Source organism: Rhinatrema bivittatum, chromosome 3, assembly GCF_901001135.1.
Source record: "Rhinatrema bivittatum chromosome 3, aRhiBiv1.1, whole genome shotgun sequence".
Classification (NCBI taxonomy): domain Eukaryota; kingdom Metazoa; phylum Chordata; class Amphibia; order Gymnophiona; family Rhinatrematidae; genus Rhinatrema; species Rhinatrema bivittatum.
In genome coordinates this window covers 104,843,894-104,866,008 of record NC_042617.1, presented here as the reverse complement: position 1 = coordinate 104,866,008, position 22,115 = coordinate 104,843,894, and the positions used below count along the sequence as shown (strand labels likewise).

The following is a 22,115-nucleotide window of genomic DNA, read 5'->3' as shown; positions in this document are numbered from 1 at the left end:
ATACAAAAAACAATTATTCACTAAAACCTTTAAAAACTATTTTCTCCATCCATTGTCTGAATCATTTTCCCACTCCAATTCAGTTCTCTCACTTTTCCTCTCATCCATTCTCCTGCTCTCTCTCACTACAGTCTGTTTCTCCTTCTCAAAAAGGGCTCTTTTTTCCTCTCAGCTGCCTCTCCTCTCTCAATCTATTGTCACTCTCCTTGCAATTTTTTCACTCCTTTCTCCGCTCATGTTTCCCTGTCTTAAGCCTCCCTCCTTTTCCAGACACCATCTCCCACGCAGCACTAACTTTCCACAATCTGCAGCCCTAACTGCAGGATTCAGTTTGTATATACACTGCTTTGGCCAGACAGGAGGGGACCAAAAGATTGTAATGACCCTAAGGGGGTGGAGAATATCAGAAACTGCACAGTGCCATCAGCACCATTAAGAGTGGGAGGAAGCAAGGGTTGGGGGATCTCTAGTTTCCCACAATTCCACAAGAATTGGCAAATTCTGCAGCAGTTGCACTGCAGCCAACAAGGGCCCCCTTTTCATGTACAAATAGGACTAGCATCCAGGTCTACAGAACTTAAAATCACACTTCATACTTGGAACACTATTTACACATCTATTACGCTCTCATTTTTCAAATCACACCACACCACATACTTCTATTTACTGCTCTTTACTCAGATCTCATCCAGCACATGTAGCACTTAACACAGATCACACATGAAATAACGAGACACAAAAGAATTAAAAATGTAATTATTACTTCTTAGACAATTAAAGGAAAAAAGTGTTAACATTTAAGCAAGGGCACATGGCAGCACATTCCAGCAAAGGATCATCTGGTGAGCTGCAGCTGAGCCCCTCCCTCTGTCCTACAGAACTGCAACTTCTGAGGTTAGGGAACCTCTCACCCACTTCTGCCAGCAACCATAGCAAGAACATGTTGTGCAGCTGAAATAGGAAAAAAAAAAACACATTTTAACATAAGCATGTGTAATCCTCTCCTTCAACTCATTGTGACAATATATCATAATATGCAATCTTTAACTTCAGTTCTATATAGAAGAGAAAATTGATAATTTGATAGGTTGACACAGAAAATGAACAGAAAAAAGAACAAAGGAAAACTACACGCAAAGGGCTTAATTTGCTAAGACATTTTTCCCATTGAGTGTCTAAGGGGAAAAAGTTTAGTAAATCAAGCCCAAAGAGTGAACACTGTGATCCCAAAAATCTGGTCTGTAACAATAAGGAATGAAAAGTTTCCAACACAGATGCAAAACGCTGCACGATTAAATGAAGCCTCCATTCCTGTAACAAAGTGCACAGACTATAACTAAATTACTCAGGATCACAGCATGTTGCAGATGATCTAGTCTAGGTTTGCCTTTGCAGGCATACATCTGCAAGGGATATTTCACAAGCTGAGAATCTAGTCTGGGTTTTCTCTTTTGCTGATGTAAAGTTGCTAAAGAAAAGCTCCATGATGAAATCAGGGAAACAGAGCAGTTTAGGAATAGCTCCTCCAAGATTCAGGCAGAGGAGTTACGAGAACCAGAGCCCTGCACAAGCTCATGAAGGCACAGAGGGACAGAACCAGATGCCTCCAAGAGTGGGCCTAGGAGTGAATTATTCCAGAAGGCTCCATTTAAAGAAAGATCATTTTGAACTTATATTCTAGAGAGGCACTAAAGGTCTGTCAAAGTGTCCACGGAGGCAAGTAGTCTAACTCCTCTGTCTCCAAAGAGGAACCTGAAACTCTATTCCAAGAGAGGTCAATTTAATCATCTTCAAACAGCAGGAACCTGATGCTTCATTCCCTGTGAGGAACTTAAATTGCTGGGCCCAATGAGCTAAGCTACAAACTACTGTCTCCAAAAGGAGCTGCATTCATTGTCCACTAGAGCCAGCCTTAGGGTAGAATGAGTTGGGCAGTCTCTCGGGACAGGAATTTTTTGTCACCATAGGTACAGGCCTGGGAGCAGAGAAAGTAGACGTGCTATTAAGGGACGATAAGGCTATTGCAGAAAGACTAAATGAATTCTTTGCTTCCGTGTTTACTAATGAGGATGTTGGGGAGATACCAGTTCTGGAGATGGTTTTCAGGGGTGATGAGTCAGACGAACTGAACGAAATCACTGTGAACCTGGAAGATGTAGTAGGCCAGATTGACAAACTAAAGAGTAGCAAATCACCTGGACCGGATGGTATGCATCCTAGGGTACTAAAGGAACTAAAAAATGAAATTTCTGATCTATTAGTTAAAATTTGTAACCTATCATTAAAATCATCCATTGTACCTGAAGACTGGCCAATGTAACCCCAATATTTAAAAAAGGCTCCAGGGACGATCCGGCTAACTATAGACCAGTGAGCCTAACTTCAATGCTGGGAAAAATAGTGGAAACTATTCTCAAGATCAAAATCGTAGAGCATATAGAAAGACATGATTTAATGGAACACAGTCAACACGGATTTATCCAAGGGAAGTCTTGCCTAACAAATCTGCTTCATTTTTTTGAAGGGGTTAATAAACATGTGGATAAAGGTGAACCAGTAGATGTAGTGTATTTGGATTTTCTGGATTACTTTTTGTGGATTACAAACTGGTTAAAAGACAGGAAACAGAGTAGGGTTAAATGGTCAATTTTCTCAGTGGAAAAGGGTAAACAGTGGAGTGCCTCAGGGATCTGTACTTGGACCGGTGCTTTTCAATATATAAATAAATGATCTGGAAAGGAATAAGATGAGTGAGGTTATCAAATTTGCGGATGATACAAAATTATTCAGAGAAGTTAAATCACAAGCAGACTGTGATACATTACAGGAGGACCTTGCAAGACTGGAAGATTGGGCATCCAAATGGCAGATGAAATTTAATGTGGACAAGTGCAAGGTGTTGCATATAGGGAAAAATAACCTTTTCTGTAGTTACACGATGTTAGGTTCCATATTAGGAGCTATCACCCAGGAAAAAGATCTAGGCATCATAGTGGATAATACTTTAAAATAGTCGGCTCAGTGTGCTGCAGCAGTCAAAAAAGCAAACAGAATGTTAGGAATTATTAGGAAGGGAATGGTTAATAAAATGGAACATGTCATAATGCCACTAACTCAATTATAGTAGTCATCAAATGGCTTTCACATCATAAAGTCTTTTCTCACTACCTCATGAGTTAGTTTTGAAAAAGAGACTTCTGTAACTATATGCCAATCCCTCCATAATGCCTCTATATTGCTCCATGGTGAGACCGCACCCGGAATACTGTGTACAATTCTGGTCGCCGCATCTAAAAAAAGATATAGTTGCGATGGAGAAGGTACAGAGAAGGGCAACCAAAATGATAAAGGGGATGGAAGAGCTCCCCTATGAGGAAAGGCTGAAGAGGTTAGGGCTGTTCAGCTTGGAGAAGAGACGGCTGAGGGGGGATATGATAGAGGTCTTTAAGATCATGAGAGGTCTTGAACAAGTAGATGTGACTCTGTTATGTACACTTTCGAATAATAGAAGGACTAGGGGGCACTCCATGAAGTTAGCAGGTAGTACATTTAAGATTAGTCGGAGAAAATTCTTTTTCACTCAACGCACAATACAGCTCTGGAATTTGTTGTCAGAGAATGTGGTTAGTGCAGTTAGTGTAGCTGGGTTCAAAACAGGTTTGGATAAGTTCTTGGAGGAGAAGTCCATTAACGGCTATTAATCAAGTTTACTTAGGGAATAGCCACTGCTATTAATTGCATTAGTAGCATGGGATCTTCTTAGTGTTTGGATAATTGCCAGGTTCTTGTGGCCTGGTTTGGCCTCTGTTGGAAACAGGATGCTGGGCTTGATGGACCCTTGGTCTGACCCAGCATGGCAATTTCTTATGTTCTTAAGTCACACCTTTTATTTTGTCCTTTTTTTTTTTTTTTTAAATACACCATTTAGGGGTAATGGGGCAGGGAGAGGGAAGTTAACATGCACTGATGGTGAGAGGACAGGGAGAGTTGTGCCAAGAAGAGGTAGACCTACATGTGAAGATGGTGGTGGGGAAACAGGAAAACAAATTAACATGGGGTGGTGAGGGAGGGAGGGAAGACTATCTATGGAGTGAAATGGTATGGAGCAGGGGTAGAGAAAGGGAGAAAGGAGAATCAATATAGAAAGAGGAAAGAAGGAGTGAAACAGGAAGAGAATGTGAAGAAAGAAGAGGGCAAGATGGACAATTTTCAACCAGAGCACCCTGTACCCTAGAACTGACCCTGCTGTACAGAGTGGAATGTGCGCTAGAATATTCCCAGACATGAGCTGGGGGGGGGGTGGGGGGGACACTGGACACTGGACTCTTGGGACAGGTTAAGACCCAATTCTCTGTTTGAAAATAATTCATGCCAAGTGGTTTTGAATGCAGACGTTAAGTATTAACCATTATCTCTCTCTATAATATTCATACCAAACTGAGACCTGACCCCCACAGCATTGATACTAAAATGAAAGGACTAGAGAAATGCTAAATGCTGAAGTTAAGATTGCAAACAGTATGCTTGTTTCCTATATAGACCCGAGGAGCATGTCTGTTGAAGACACAAAACTAAGTCTGAGTGAGTGTGATAAACCCTGATGAACTAATTTACCAATCTGTTGTGTCTGACCTACTGCTCATCAACTCCAGTTTCCCATAACTCCCTACAGAAAAAAATTATAAAAATATACAGAACAATTATTTACAGACAAACACCACAGGATTTCACAGAAACAAATATACTTATGAACAAGACAAAAAATACTTGCCACTGCTGGCACCCTGGCAAGAGTCCTGAGACCATATTGCAGGCACAGGGGTTCCATGTTATTCCAGTAGCTTGGAGGGAGAGTGTGCTGGCCACCCACCTGCTGTAAGAAAAAGGTTGGTGCTCTCCAAGCTAGGTCTGCAAAATATAAGCAAACTATCAAACAACTTATTATAGTTACTTACATACATCTTATAGAATGTCAAGAAATGTCACAAGATATGCGCAGAGCTGGGGTTAACAGTTCATTATCAGTTTCATTTCAATATACATTACCCTCCGTTGATGTGCCTACACCAGATGATGAAATATACATCTGGAACAGAAGCAGAGGAATCACACAGATCATGCTCAACTCTGATGTCAACTCAAAATAAATATATTAAAAAAATAAAGAAAAAATGCTCACATTAATCCTAAGTAAACCCTTCCTTACCTCTTTGAATGTAGTTTCAATTGTGTAATGTCAGAGGAATCAAAACAAAACAAGGCAATCATGCATTTACAACTGTTATGTTATAGAGCAAAGCCTAGGTTAATCTTTGCACAATTTGGAAGCTGCACTCCTCTCCTTCAATGACCACCAATATCTCTATAGAGAAGAAAGAAAAAATCATCTGGTTAAGTCCACGAGCATCCTCCGTTTCACATACTATTCCACCTGAAACCAAAAAAACACACAAAAGAAACATTAAGAACTACATAACTAACACACACACACACACAACCACATAAAGCCCAGATTTCCAAGATCATCACACCATACCATTATGTAACAACTCAGCTGAAGTATTGAGTAACAAGCCAAAATCTTTAGGATACAACCAGTTCTCTTGAAGTCTCTGGCTCCTCATCTCCTGCTTCATGGTCCAATAGTTCAGCTACCACACATGCATCCACTGGCAGAGGCAAACATCAAATGGTAAAAACATGCAGAAGGCGATAAATGCTTTTGCCAGCTACAGTGGAAGGAAATGTCCAGTGTGGTCCAGACATCCAAACCACATTTTCACTAGTTAAAAACTGTGCACTTGATAAGTGCCCTGGTAGAGCGATTAGCCACACTATAGCCATCCAAAGCAGCATTCCCTGAGTGGAGGAAATTGGCAAGAGCCAAGGCAGCAAATTTCGACCAGCATCAGCACATCAGTTTTTTCTTGGTTCCCCCTCTTTGCTCAGAGGGGGAAAGGTAACCATCATCCTAACTATTCTGATTTTCTAATAAGCACACTGGTTTAAAAACGCAGAGGGCAATATTCAAATATTTTACACAAAAAAAAAGATGCTTCTTTGAAAATTGCTCAGCTTCAATGTGAGTAAAAATTACATGTCATCCTATAATGCACACAATTTTACCTGCATTGTTTGGAGGCATTCCAGCAGGAAGGGTTAAGTTGGAGGAGGTGACAACATAATATTGGATATTCAAAATTATGATGTTGTTTTGGCCAGAAAAATGTACCCACAAAAAAAAAAAAAAACCAAGCACAAATTTTCTGAAGGTACTTTTTCCTGCAGCAATAATGAAAGCAAAACTACCTGCATAATTTTGCTTTGATTTCTGGCATAAACCCCCATGGGAAAAAAAGTACCCACAGAGTTTACAAATATGGTCATTTTGATTATTGCCACCATAAAGCCCTACATGCTTTCAATTTCCTCTTTTCCTCCAAACTTCTGTCTGAGACCTATTCTACATAATAAACCATAAATCAAAGTGGCCTGTTCTACCTGCTAACTCATGGAAAAAAAAATAATTTTCATAGATAACCAAGTACCAAATTGAAGGTTTTGATATGTTAATTTGCAGAATCACATTCACTTTTCCAAATCAATCCATGTACTTAAGGTTTCTTCTCTCAAATAAGCTCCATAGATTTTGATCAGGCCATAAAAATGAAAAGGAAAACCTACTGCATATGCAGTTTAAAGGGAACTTTCATATTGAGGGTGAATTTTCAAAATGTTACACAGGTAAAAATTATCATATATACATTAAGTAGCCTCTACTCACATATTCCATATTTTAGAAAAGTTTAAACTATGCGTGTATTTTCACTTTGGTGCACACATATAGAGGGATACAAAAAAAAAAAAAGAATGATCTAGGAACATTCCAGGGCAGGGTCAACATGTACGCTCCTAAGTTGCTATTTAAAAACCATGCACACACGCATATTTGCCAATGCACTCCCAGAATTTTACACCTGCTAATTATCTCGAGTGATATTAAATGTGTTTATTGTGTACTACTGACTGGGTGGGAGGTCTGTGTGAACTGGGGGAAGGTCAGGCTGATAAACCAAAAAGGGTTTTGATGACCTGGAAAAGGACTGAGCGACTTGGTGGATTAATTGGTAAAACTGGTAATGTCCTTGACACACGCATGTTTTAAAATGCACCAACTTGGGTGTAAAGGCAGGGGGGGTAAGATGGCGTCTTAGCAGAGACACTGTGTTAAGAGCTTCTCATTTTACCTTTTAGTTTCAATTTTCATTATGCCTCACACCAAAAGGAAGGCTAAAATTCGGGAGCCATCCCCAACTTGATCCTTCCCAGCCAAAAATTGTCGGGTTTCTAACCCCTGCATTGATATCTTCGCCGGTTACTGGTTCCTTGGTCGAGACAGCCAAGGAGCGTGTGGCCCTTCATTTGGACACTGATACCATCTTGAGTCCCAGCAGGAATTGTTAGTGGGATATTGCCATGTGAGCCGTTTAAGAGCCTTGGATCTGTGACTTCTGGGGAGGTTTTTCCCGCTAGTAACGTGAGACATCCAGGTGAAAATGCGTCGACTGGGTCTACAGCAGCCACGGGAGTATTTGGAATCTCCAGGTCTGCTGCAGAGACGGCAGCAATCTCACGAGTGTAGACCTCCACACCACTGCAGAGTGCAGAGGAGTTAGGAGGCCTTCTATCACCTCCCAACAGACAAGATTTGGGAAATCCTCTTGTTTACCCTATTTTAGATAAGCCTTCAGTGGTGACTTTAGATTCAGTCTGGTCTGCCTTGATGCTACAGGAAAAATCCATTTCCTCTTTGGTAGGTGTTAATTCTGACATCCATAAACGTATTCAAAGCTCTGAAGTACTGCTTGCTCAACAAGGGAAAAGATAGCAGAATTGGGAAATCAAATTGCCACTTGTCAGAATGTGCAGGCGAATTTAATTCATTCAATCAGATGATTCACTATAAGAAATTAGAGAATATTGAGAACTCTTCACTATTTAAATTTAAGTGTTTTGAATTTTTCAGTGTGTGATTTGCTTTCTCCTATAGATACTTTTAAGAACTATGGGCCTCATTTTCCAATATCGCATTGGTAACACATTAAGGGGCGTTTCCCATGCAAATGAGACTTTTTTCGTGCAGCGGGGGAAACTTCGCGTGCCGCGATGTTTTCGCAATTTGCGAAAACATCTTCGCGGTGCGCGATAAAACAACCAACGAATCATCGCAGTGCACGAAAGTGGAGAGAGAGAGAGAGAGAGAGAGACTGAGACTGACTTGCTATAGTGTCTCTTCCCTAGACAGGTATTTGTATCCCTATGAGAGGCCCACCTAGTAACTCGAGGTGGGGATTAGGTATTAGTGCCCAAATCTCATCTTGGAGTGAGTTTCCTCACTCCGAAGGCCATCAAATCTTCACAAGAGACCACTGTTCTGTTGTACGTCTCATGTTGAATGTGAAAGTGGCCCCCAAACCCCTACACTAATACCTAATCCCCACCTTGAGTTACTAGGTGGGCCTCTCATAGGGATACAAATACCTGTCTAGGGAAGAGACACTATAGCAAGGCTCGCTCTCTCTCTCTCTCGCCTACAGGCTGTCCGGAAACATCGTGAACTGCGATAAACCTTTACCGGCCTCTAGTGCACAATGTACCGCAAATGAAAGGGTTGTAGCTATTGGCCGCGTTAGGAGCCGCGCTAACACTGCGGCTGTTTCGCCGCATACGATAACTCTTTCCTACTTACATATGCTCCGCCCCCTGAATACAAAATTAAAAATTTGCATTCGCGTTATCGGCTGTTAGCGCGATTTGCGGAATTATCTCCTGCGGTAACTCCTTGGAAAATGACCCCCTATATCTCTGAAGTACTCGAGATTCCATCCAAAGCTATGCGTACCATTGCTAAGTTTTATTTTCTGAAGGCTACTTCAAATGTGGATTCCAATGCCTCGAGTCATCAACCAAGCCTGAATTTAACAGAGTTCTTAGAATCTTCTACCGACAAATCTCTAATCAGGGAATGTTACTTGTCTCTTGTCTTTTCTAAAGAACGAGATTTTGTCTTCAAAATGTTTTTTCGCCATACAACAACAACATCTATATTTTATGGCCCGAGTGTTTGGATTTATCCAGATATTGTGTGTGTTACACAGGGAAGAAGGAAAAAATGTCTTATATGTCGTCAAGAGGTTATTTCCCTTGGAGCATATTTCATTCTTCGATACCCTTGCAATTGTATTCTTACTGATTTGAGTTCTAAAAAGTTTGTGTATCTTGATCCTGCGCAATTGCGATCATATCTGGATGCACACCCTGTCTGACTGATTTTTTTTCATCCTTATGATCAGCAAAATATTTTATTTCAATGCTTAAAGTCTCTGCTTGTTTCTTTTTTTTTTTTTTAATTTCTTGTACGACCACTCCTTTTATTCTTCCCTTTTCAGGCACATATTTTTAAAATAGGTCAGAAAAGTATGCACCTTCAATGCATTGGCAGATGTTCTTCCAATGCACTACATTTATTCACACATAAACCTGCATATGAGAGTACATTGTGGGGTAGGGATACACATTTTTTAAAACGTGTGTATTACATATGCACAGGTTATAAAATACTAGCATAAATCTGCTTGTGGCCATATACGCACATATATAGCAACACGTGTAGTTGTTTGAAAGTTATCCTCTGAATGTCTTTGCTTGCATTTGAAGAATCACCACAGATGCGTAGCACAGGATTTTGCAGTTACTTTCCTCAAAGTTTGGGCTGGGAGAATGCAATCAGTCAAGCGAAGTGAACAAACTACTTCTGTCATTGCAATTTGAACAAAGTGCTTAGCAATCATTATTTAAACAGCAAAAATCAACACTAATGACCCAATTTTAAAAGTGCCACATGCATAAATTTCGGAGGCTACGCACGTGGCCGGGCCTTGCACATGTCACGTGCATTTTACAACAGGCCCAGCCACGTATGTAACCCCTGTTCAACACTGAAGTGCCAGACCTGCTGAAAGGGGCAGCCTGGGGGGCGTGGTCTGGGTGGGGAGGGACTAGCCAGGACAGCACCATTAGCTACTGTCCTGGGGAAGCACATTCCAGCAGCCTGCTGGCACGCAGTAGGTATTAAAATAAAAAAGTTAGGGACTAAATAGGGTTAGGTTAGGAGTCAAGGGGGAGAGGTGAAAAGGGTAGGGTTAGGGTTACGGACGTTTCCTCCCAGTCCGCTTCTTAATTGGAGCAGACTGGGAGGGAAGTGGAGACCGGCCGATCACGTTGTCACACGTAGGTTATAAAATCCCTCCCCCCCCTTCGCGTGCATGAGTCGCAGGTCGCCCACACGTGTGTACAGATTTTCTAATCCAGCGCACATGTGTGCATGGCCATCAGATTTTATAACATGTGCACGCCGGTACGCACATGTTATAAAATCGGTGCATCCATGCGCTTGTGCCGGGAACCGTTGCGTGGGTCTTAAAATCGACCCTTTAGGGCCTATGCAATAAACTTTAGCATGCAGCTAAGGCCCTTGTGTGCCTGCTAATAATAGCGAGCTATGCAATAAAGCTTTAGCGTGAATGTTAGAGTGGTCCAGAAGACATCAGCATAAATGAGCAAAATTATATATTCACCATTTAGAAAACCTTTTCGGAGTCTTATACATACATTTTTTAGGATACAAAAAGAAGCTCATCAGTTCTATTTACTGGAAGAGAAAAAGTTGCTATAATCATGTGACACCAATTTTATCTATGCAATTGATATGAATAAAAAGAACAATATTCAAAAAAGCCTTGAACAGCTAACTTATCTGGCTAAAGTTATCCTGGATATTCAGCAGATAATTTTAACTTCTGAATATTGCTAGTTAAGTGAATCGGTTATTTCCTTTTTCGAATAATAGGACTAGGGGGCACTCCATGAAGTTAGCAATTAGAGAAAATTCTTTTTCACTCAACGCACAATTAAGCTCTGGAATTTGTTGCCAGAGGATGTGGTTAAGGCAGTCACTGTAGCTGGGGTTAAAAAAAGGTTTGGATAAGTTATTGGAGGACAAGTCCATTATCTGCTATTAATCAAGTTAACTTAGGGAATAGTCACTACTATCACTGGCATTAGTAGCATGGGATCCACTTAATGTTTGGGTACTTTCCAGGTACTTGCACCCTGGATTGGCCACTGTTGGAAACAGGATGCTGGGCTTGATAGACCCTTGGTCTGACCCAGTATGGCAACTTCTTATGTTCTTATATTCTAAATTTAGCCAGCTAAGGGTAACCGGATAACTTTAGACTTTGGGTTATATTCCAAAGCATATAGCCATTAAAATAGCACAGTGAAAAAAATGACACAAGGGTCTGTGGCACCATTCCCCAACCCTCAGCCAATATGTTATAAATGGGTTCTGCTAGGCCAAGTCCACGAAACCCCATCCCTGCAAACACCTCCAAGAGCATTTTTTAAAATACATTTTGTAGAGTCTGCTAGCAGTCTCCCTCTCCCCTTACCCTGTCCAACAAATTTTAAACATAATGCCTCCTTCTTTCCCTCCCACCCATCCCAACTCTAAATCTCCTACCCACCCAGTTCCTTCAGTTACCCCCACTGGGATCACAGTGCTAGTGGCATGATCCTGATGACTTTCAGCTGAAGAATATCATCTGTGAAGAATGCATGTGATGGAAGACACCATCTGTGATGTGTTATATGCTATAAACTAAAAATGTGTTATTAAGGCAGAAGAATTTTTTTAGAGGATTATCACACATGGTGGTGAAGCAAGGTGGTAAAAAAAATGTGTTTCGATACACAAAGTTTACAGGAACTATAAATCAATTTTTTGAATAGACCAACCTGTTGTGTCTATTAGGTACCTGGAGACACAGATTGTATCTATTAAATACTAAACAACTTGATTCTCATTTAATAAATGCTACTCAATTAACTCTTGCTATTTTTCGATATCTGGAGTTTCAGACGAATAGTATAGCATTAGCAGATATCATAGCAATTTTCAAAAGTCCACTGACATGAATAAAGTACATTTATATGGGTAAAACCCAGTTTTACACACAGAAATCCCTTTGGAAATTACCGCCTTAGCGCAGATTACCGAAGCACTGAAAGACAATGCTGCCGATTCTGTTTGGAATAAACATTAGTTATGATGTAAGATCACTAGCTAAAAAGATACTGAACCTTAATACGTCATTAACTAGTCGCTTAGACTTTGCCTTAACATGGTAATTAATTAACTCTACAGAATCAGGGCAATTCATTAATGCCTCAATTGCATTGATAGGCATATATGTACTCTCTATTAAAACCCCAGCTTCTTTTCTCTGTTCCAAGTTATATTAATCCCTTGTTTTATTGTAACTGCAACTCTTAGCTTTCATTTGTTTAATGTTTACTATTACTATTATTAGGATCAATGTTATTTATTACCTGTTTGTTCCCTCTACACTTGTTAATTGTAAACCGACATGATGCGATATTTATCGCGAATGCCGGTATAGAAAAACTTAAAATAAATAAATAAATAAATAAATAAATAAATAAATGAAGTTTTTACTATCTTGTGTAATCTCATCTGTGTACACCTTTGCTTGTACTTTATTTGCCTCTGTCTACTTGGCTATATCTGGTAAACTGTTCTATTTTGTTGTGTGTCATTTATAAAATAATAAACCCACTTTTATTTAGACAGGGCAAGAGTACCTCCAAGCAATAGGTTGCTATCAGGGAATGGAGGAGGCCCAGCAGTTAGATGTGGGTTGCAAACCAGAGTAGTCAGGATTCAAATCCCACTGCTGCTCTCTGTGATCTTGGGCAAATCACTTCAGGTACAAACTTAGGGCCCGATTCATCAAGAAATTTTCCCATAGGCACAGAATGGGAGAAAAGCCTTAGTGACTCAGGCAATTAGACTGTGAGCCCTCTGGGAACAGGGAAATACCTATAGTATAACTGAATGTAATCCACTTTGAAGTGGCTGACCATCATAAAAGGTAGAATATAAATAAAATAAGACAAATGTCTTTGCTAACATTGGAGTGGCCAAGAACTGCTGTAGGCATTCAGAGACTTGATGCAAGTCTCAAAAACTAACCAACTGTTTAGGTTTGAGTGAATTCATGTCCATGAACTTTGAAGAACTAGTAATCAGGGCAGTCAGATTCCTCCCTGAGCCACTTCTTTCTATACTCCCTTCTGTCCCCACCCTCCACCCTTTGAAGACTCTCACTGACCCACACTCCTGTCTGTTTTCTTTACTCATGCCACTCTGTTCTCCTTTCACCTTCTTACTTGGGAGTAAGACTTACACATGTCCCAGGGCTTGCGTGCACCGCCAAGCCTATGCAAAATGGGCTCAGCGCGCGTAACCCTTTTAAAATCTGGCCCATAGTTTATATCCATTGCACAGAGGTGTTAAATATGTATTAAATAGCATAGCTCAAACTGCTGAGCCTTGAGGCAGTCCAGTAGTAGTTTCAGGCCCTTGAGAATACTCATTATTAAACTCAATGCACTGATAATGGTTCACGCAAGAGGTAAACCACTAACACAGTTCCAGAGCTACCACATTCATGAAGGTGATGTAATAAAAGCCTTCACAGTCCTCCCCTATTTAATTTCCTTGCTTTTCGCCCAAGTTGTACAAACCCTATTCTCTATACTTGCTTCACCCATTTTATGTTTTCCAGGTTATTTCTTCCCTGTTCTTTGTTTTATCCAGGTTATTATTCCCTGTTCATTGTAAAACAAGACTTTGTCTATGTTATTTTGCTGGTTGTAATGTAAACCGAAGTGATAATTAATCTTGTTAATTGAACCTCGGTATATAAAAGTTATAAATAAATAAATAAATATAGTAGCTCTTCCATTTCTGCCCTCTGCACTGACAAACAATCCTCATGTGCCAGGCTTACCTGAACACCCTTCAGAAACAAAGAGGACCAAAGAAGAAAAGAGAACCGAGCATGTTCAGTTTAGCACGCTCACACTATTTGGCTTCCCTTCTGTAAGTGGCATACTCGAGCTATTTAGCCAATGCATTTTTGCATTTCTGTGCCAAGTAATAGTATGAACTACTATTGTTATCTTTTACCTATCCATGCTAAATCTTGTTGTATCACTTATTTCATGGCATTTTAAGGAGCACTTTTTTTTGGCAAGGATAAATTAAACTTTTTTTTTTTTTTTTGCATAGGCGCTTTAGTTTTGTTTATTGATGGCAGCTTACCGCTTAACCTAAATAAAAATACTACCCACGAGTTTCACAAGCTTCCAAGTAATAGCTGTAATATGAAAGTTATGACAAGATACCAGTGAACTGGGAACCGTCTTTCTCCAAGTAACCCACCACAAAACTCCCCAACTTTGTAGCATTCTAGAGATCTTCCGAGCTACTGCTGTTACTGTGGTTGTTGGCCCCTCTCTCCGACAGGATCACTGAAATCTGTAGCTGGTTGGAAAGCGCTGCAGGTGCACGCAAAACTCAGCACCGATCTGCAGTGCAAAGTAAACACCAATGCAAGGCTCGGTCTGATTTCCTTGCCGCATCATCTTGCCCCATGCAGGAGGATGTTAAACAGATAACTAACTTGTCAGATAGATGAGGAAAACGTACGTGAAATAGACTGCTGTGCAGTCGTGAGAGTGAGGCGGCAGCCTGGCAAGGCAAGGGCAAGACGTTACAGAGACGCCAGAGTACTGTGGCTGTGGGGCGCAAGGAAGAGATGGGAAAATAACTCGTCAACACAAACACTGCTCAAAAGGACAAGCATGCTGCCGGGTCTGACAGGTACCTTTCTCTTCTCTCCAGAGCTTTTTCTTCCTGTTGCTGGGGTACATGTTGCTGTGGTTGTCGGCTTTTAGCTGCAAGTTCCCCAGGCTCACAGGCAATGGTGTTTGTGAACTCAGGAGAAATCCCCCAAATAAAAAGTGTAAAAAAAAAAACAACCCCACAAAGCAAACGCAAGAGGCTGCTTCCACTCACACAAAATACACCGCAAGAAACAGCCACAAACTCCCCCCAATGCAGGCTGTCAACTGGGTCACGCCTCGCGCTAACCTAACACCCCCGCCGCAAGACCCGCCTCCTGGCCAAGCCTGCATCCGCGCATCATTTCGACGCATCCTGCACTATTGGCCAAGAGTACATGCCTGTCATGCAGTAGCGCCCAGCCCCATTGGCTTGCTTCACGTGTCCATCACGCGCTTTCGTTTGCACTCTGATTGGTCGGCGGGCTTCAGCGTATTCGGCTCGATCACTGGTTGTTGAGGCGGAAGTGGACGGCTTGTGGAAGAGTGAATCTGGTGCGGATGAGGGAGGCGTGGTGTATGGTATATACTCGCAGTGTTGTTTAGGAGAGACGAACAGATATTTTGATGCTTCTACTGATGGTATTCGTAAACAGCATACAATTGGCAGACTAATGGTTATCACAATGTGCTTCGTATACACTCTTCCTTAATCTTGCAGAAAAATACTTGAACATTTGGACCGTTGTATGTCTTAAGGTTTGTGGTGGGATTTGACTGGGCTAAAGTGTTGACCCATTTCCAGGTAGAGTGGATCAGCATCAAAGTATTCATAGAAGTAATAGAAAACTGGATTTTGAAATTATTAATCCATTTTTTTAAAGGTATTTATAATATTTCCATCAGTTTCATCAAATATAAAAACTGGTGGTTACTAATACTTTAAATATAAACAATTCAGGCACAATAATAGATTATTTCCCAAGAAATTAAAGTTCACAATATAGGGGTGAGGACAAAGCATAAATATAACCCAAAGAAACAGAACAAGCAATATCAACATGGGCAATGTGTAAAGAAAAACATTCCTCAACCAACAAATCAAAATTGAATTCTATCATTGGATTCCCTCTGCTCCTCAAGCTTCCTCACTTGATGAGGTTTAAAAAAAAAGTGTGCCCCAAAATGAACACATTTAGCAGGAAACGTAATAAAAAAAAACAAACCAGAGACACAGCTTTCAAAATTTTCATGTTGGTGACACACCTTTTAGACAAACATAATTTCACAACACAATAATTCAGTCTTCTAACAAACCCGAGGTTAAACGAACGAAACGAATTTTAACAATTTATGTATGTTTCCTTAAATATATATAGAAATGACATAGAAACATAGAAATGACTGCAGAAGAAGACCAAACGGCCCATCCAGTCTGCCCAGCAAGTTTCGCACTTTTTTTTTTTCTCATACTTATCTGTTACTCTTGGCTCTTAGTAACCTTTGATTCTATTTCCCTTCCACCCACACCATTAATGTAGAGAGCAGTGATGGAGCTGCATCTAAGTGAAATATCTAGCTTAATTAGGGGTAGTAACCACCGCAATAAGCAAGCTACACCCATGCTTATTTGTTTCCCAGACTATGTTTGTTTCATAACACAACCTATCTCATGAAAACTTTTCATTTATATTAAAAATATATATATTCCAAGATTAATATTATTGTTATAATTTATGAGTAACAATAATAAAACAAATTGTCTGTCCCCCACACACTCATCTCTCTCCCCCCCCCCCCCCCCAAGCTCATATCTGGCCCCCACACACTAATATCTCCCCCCCCCAGCACAGGCTGTCCCCCACACACTCATTTCTCTCCCCCCCCCCAACCACAAGTCTGGCCCCCACACACTCATATCTCCCCCCTCCCAGCACATGTCTGGCCCCCACACTCATTTACCTCTTCTTTGTGATTGTTGCCAGTGTTTCATGAAAAAACAAGCGCTGTTTTCCAAAAAAAAAAACAAGCCCAAGCACATGTCTGTCCCCCATACACTCATTTCTCTACCCCCAACCACATGTCTGGCCCCCACACACTCATATCCCCCCCCCCCCCCCCGCACATGTCTGGCCCCCACACTCATGTACCTCTTCATTTTGATTGTTGCCAGTGTTTCATGAAAAAACAAGCGCTGTTTTCCAAAAAACAAGCACAAGCACATGTCTGTCCCCCACACACTCATCTCTCCCCAACCACGTCTGGCCCCCACACACTCATATCTCCCCACCCCAGCATGTCTGGCCCCGCACACTCATCTCTCTCTCCCCCAACCACATGTCTGGCCCCCACACACTCATATCTCCTCCCCCCCCCCCCCCCCCCAGCACATGTCTGTCCCCCACACTCATGTACCTTTTCTTTTTAATTGTTGCCAGTTATGTGCTTCATTCCCTTCAGGGTTCAAGCTTGCCGTGGTGCATAACACCTTCCATGATTACCAGACACTGTTGCTTGCAGTCAGTACTCCTTGTGGCCAGGCCTCATTGGCAGCAGCAGCCAATGACAGGGACAGCTGGGGTCAAGTCCCACCCACCAAGCCCAAAAAACGTGTTTGACAGCAAAAATTGCCCAATAATAAGCAACCCACGAACTGAAAAAAAAAAAAGTGAATCGATAGAAAAAAAAGCCCAAGCTCACATCGGAGTTGACTGGGCTTGCGCAACACACCTGCACACTGCAGGCGACACACTAACATGTCGCGACACGCAGTTTGGAAAGCTCTTTCATAAGGAGTTGTCAAACTCAAGATCTGCATTTTGCTTGGATCACCTTGTGACCAGCTAAATCAGGGGTGACCAACTCCGGTCCTTGAGAGCCACAAAGAGGCCAGCTTTTCCCGTCGACAGCAGGGCTGAATTAGCCATGCTGTCTGGGAAGCGTCGCGATCCCGAGTAGGCGGAGTTTCCCTTAGCTGATCACAGAGTTTTTGACCCTGTGCATCTGCGCGGTGGTGTTCCCGCACGGTTCCCTCACCTCTTCAGTTTCTTTTTTTCCGCCAGCCGTTCGCACGCGGGGTTTTTTCTCTTAGCATATTTTTGCCTGACTGGATTTTGCTTCGTCGAATTTTCATGTTTTTTCACAAGTTTTCTCATCCCAGATGGCTCCGAAGCCATCTGGATTCAACTATTGTCAGTGTGGCAAAATTATGTCCATCACTGATGGACATAATTATTGCTACATCTGTTTGGGCCTGGACCATGATCAGAAATCATGTCGGGACTGCGGGAGAATGTCTCCGCGGGCCCACCATCCTCCGTCCATTCTTCGCCGGGACTGGCGAAATCGGGTAAGGCCCATCCGAAGCGGGCGTCCTCGCTGGGCCCAGCAGGACTCGGAAGACCCGCTAAAAGTTCCAGGCCAGGGTCTCACACACCTCAAGGCCTCATTCGAAAGCCGGGGATCCGGCAGAGGAACTTCGACACAAAGTACCGGCGAGTACGTCTGCGGAGCCTGCGCCGTCAGCATCATCAAAAAGGAAACACGACGCTTCGAAACGAGGCGATGCACGAGCAAAGCACGAAGCATTCAAGTTATATGGTGCGTCCACGGCGCACCAGCGCGACGATGCATCCTCGACGCGTCATGCGGCGCACAGAGCAGATACGGCGCAACCTACAACGCATGGCCTGTCGCACGGCGCACCTACGGAGCATAGATCATTGCATGACGCACCTAGGGCGCATGGCGCAAAGAGAATGCACCTGCAATCACCAGACTGCAGTGCATCGGGCAAACCGCCATAAGTTACATCATACAGCTTCTGACAAACAGATAGTAAGATCTACAAGCTCATCAAGAATTTCTATAACATCTGATGTAGACATTGAAGGATTCTCGGCATCTGAATCTTTATCATCAGGCCGTTCTCCTCCCAGTGACAGTTCTTTGGCCAGTCTCTCATCGGTTTCTAGAGAGAAGAGACGCTCTCCTTCCTTGCAAATTCCATTAACAAAACGTATTTGCCCTTTGCCTGTTATACCTCCTCAAGGTCAACACAAGGGAAAAGCACCTGAGGATATTTTGCTTGCGGCAATTCCAACAAAAGCCCCAAAGCAAAAATTACATATTCCTCCACAAGGTATTTTGGCGGCATCTACTATGACGAAAATCTCAGATATTCTCAGCTCCTTTTTCCAAGAACTGGAAAAAACGAAAGAATTACCACCTCAGCATTCTCCAGAGGGTTCTCCTATCTCTCCTCCAGGTGTGGCACCTTTGCAACCTGTCAAAGAACATACACCAACCCAACCTACTAGTTCAGGTTCTCCGGAATCAATTCATTCTTTGAATTCTTCAACAGGGATGCCATCTGATCCTCAGAAAGGCCTACCTGAACTGTATTCTCCTCCGAAGGACTTGACATATGCAAAATTTATTGAGAAAGTAGGTAGTCTTCTCCAGATAGAAACAGGAAAGATACCTAACCCCAGAGCTGAAATGCTCGGAATATTAAAAATATTTGAATCTCCTCCTGAGCCCACTGCTCTTCCTCCTCACTCTGTATTAGAGAATCTACTATTCACAATCTGGAAAACTCCTTTCTCAACATTGGCTACTTCAAGGAAAATTGACATTAAATACAAGATGCATAATTCATCAATTTACGAGTCTGCCCAACTTCCCCACCAATCTATCGTGGTGAAATCATTTAACCCCCCCCCCCCCCCCCCCCCCCAGGGCAGCTTGATCAGGATCCCTCCCCCCTCATCAAATTTTTATCAGACAACACCCCTGCCATAATTCTAGGAGATTTCAACCTCCACGTAGATGCCCTCCTACTCCACCCATCTTGTGAATTCCTCCTAAATACCCTTCAAGCTATAGGCTTCAGACAACTGATCACAACCCCCACACACAAAGCAGGTCATACTCTTGATCTTATATTCATTAATGCTAACATTCAATCTCACCATACCCCTTCCACAATTCCGGTCCCATGGTCTGACCACTCCCTTATAAATGCTCTCCTCACCATAAACACCCCCACCCCTCAACCTACCCTCCCCTATAGCACTATCTCCTACCGTAAACCCTGCTCTACTGATACTCTCATTACAGCATTCGAAGAAAAATCACCGAGCATTGACCTTACTAACCCTGATATTTCACTATCTTCTTGGAACAATCTCACCTCCACCATAGCCAATGAAGTCTGCCCTATAGTAAAAAAGAAAATTTCCCACAACAAGTCAGTAAAAAAACCTTGGTACACTACTGAATTAAAAAAGCTAAAAAATGAATTGAGAAATAAAGAAAGAGCCTGGCGAAAGACTCCATCCCCAGCTCACGCAGCTGCCTACAAATCTTCTCTTTACTCATATAGACAAACTACCCTAAAAGCAAAACGAGACTACCATTCCGCCAAAATACATGACTACCAATTCAATTCCAATGCTCTCTTTTCTTATGTCACTGAAATAACCACCCCCTCCCCCTCCCTCCACTGAAGAAAATGCTAGCACTAAATGTGAGGAACTTGCCATGTTTTTTAGAAACAAAATCACTAATATCCTCCAATGTTTCCCTGTTAATCCCTCCCCTGTCAACCCCCTTCCCAAAAATTCAAACGCTAACCTCGAGTCCCTTGAACTCGCCTCTCCTAAACAGATCGAATGAATCCTCCAAAAGGCTAAACCCGCCACTCATTCATCAGATACAAACCCCACTAAGACTCTTCTTTCCATCCCTGCCACCATTTCAAAACTCCTGGCTGACATAATAAACTGCTCCCTCTCACATGGCAAAATACCCGACCCCCCTTAAACATGCAGTAGTCAAACCCATCCTAAATAAAACCTAACCATGACCCCAGTATCCCAGCTAATTATCGCCCTATTTCTAACTTGCCTTTCATAGCAAAAATAATGGAGAAAATAGTCAATATCCAGCTCACCGAATTCCTTGAAGAGCACAACACCCTTCACCTGGCTCAATTTGGCTTTCGTAAAGCCCGTAACACTGAAAGCCTTCTTCTTTCCCTTTCTGACACTATACTCAAGGGATTGGACCACGGTCAATCATACATACTGGCCCTACTTGACATATCTGCTGCCTTTGACACCATCAATCATACCATACTCCTCACCCGCCTTGCTGGTTCTGCATTGCAATGGTTCTCGTCCTATCTCAACAACAGAAATTACACCGTAAAAATAGCCAACTGCGAATCATCCCACATTCCCCTCACACAGGGCATCCCACAGGGTTCCTCCCTCTCTTCCACGCTCTTCAATATCTATCTCCTTCCCCTCTACTATCTCCTCTCTGATCTTAGCCTAAAGTTCTTCATGTACGCTGACGACGTTCAAATTCTCATCCCGCTTCAAGAATCCCTCCCCAAAACATTACAGTTTGGGGATTCTTGCCTTACTTCAATCAACACTCTCCTCTCAAACCTACATCTCGCTTTAAATGAAACTAAAACGGAGCTCCTCACAATCTCCAATCCCCCAGCTCGCTCGATCCCTGCCTTAAGCAGCACCAACTCTCCTCCCGATGCATTCAGCTGCAATGTAAGAGATCTCGGTGTCTATCTTGACCAACATTTAAATTTCAAATCTCACATCCACAATACCATAAAAACAGGCTTTTTCAAATTGCACATCCTAAAGAAACTTAAACCCCTGCTATATACCCAAGACCTCCGCACAGTCCTACAGGCAACTATCTTAACTAAACTGGACTATTGCAATTCTTTATTTCTGGGCCTCCCTCTCTCTACTATCAGACCCCTCCAACTATTACAGAATGCCATGGCCAGAATTCTCACAAATACACATAAATCTGATCACATTACCCCTATCCTAAAAGACATCCACTGGTTACCTATAGCCTCCCGCATAAAATACAAAACACTCACCAATCTCCACAATCTATTGTACAATCAAAATCACACTTGGCTCGAGAATGCACCACTTTTACGATCATCAACCCGCCGCTCCAGATCCAACCTTGCTGGAACCCTATACACCCCCTCCCTAAAAACTGCTCACCACACCTCAACCAGAGAAAGGGCTTTCTCCATTGCCGGCCCTTCCCTATGGAACATCCTGCCAATGGCCCTCCGCCTAGAACCTAACCTTTCTAAATTCAAAAAAGGGCTCAAAACCTGGCTCTTTACATTAGCGTATCCAGATGTTGACCAAACTTAGCTTGCACTCTAACCCCTCAGCCCTCTCACCTTCCCCTCCTACTATCTGCCGCTCCTCTTTCTCCCCTTTTCTCCCCCCCCCCCAAGCAAAGTCTCCAAAATACAGTGTTTCTTCCCCTTAGCAAAGACT

At 42.3% G+C, this 22,115-nt stretch overlaps 1 protein-coding gene and 1 long non-coding RNA gene across 5 annotated transcripts in view; both read right to left on the bottom strand.

The window, feature by feature from the left end:
* MACROD2 (mono-ADP ribosylhydrolase 2) overlaps positions 1–17,302 on the bottom strand; it is a 2,649,380-nt gene extending 2,632,078 nt beyond the window's left edge. For 3 of the 4 annotated variants that reach the window (XM_029593571.1, XM_029593572.1, XM_029593574.1), the window contains exon 1: positions 14,817–15,088. In XM_029593571.1, coding sequence (XP_029449431.1) covers positions 14,817–14,862 — 46 coding nt within the window. In that variant the 5' untranslated portion in view covers positions 14,863–15,088. Of the gene's footprint in view, positions 1–14,816; positions 15,089–17,187 lie in introns of those variants that run through there. The other variant, XM_029593573.1, reaches the window with a different exon arrangement.
* On the bottom strand, positions 4,778–8,176 carry LOC115086992. The gene is made up of 3 exons (XR_003855384.1): positions 5,207–8,176; positions 5,047–5,086; positions 4,778–4,908 (listed from the first exon to the last, which is right to left on the bottom strand). It is a non-coding gene; the product is annotated as an uncharacterized LOC115086992 (long non-coding RNA).
* Positions 17,303–22,115: the final 4,813 nt, after the last annotated feature.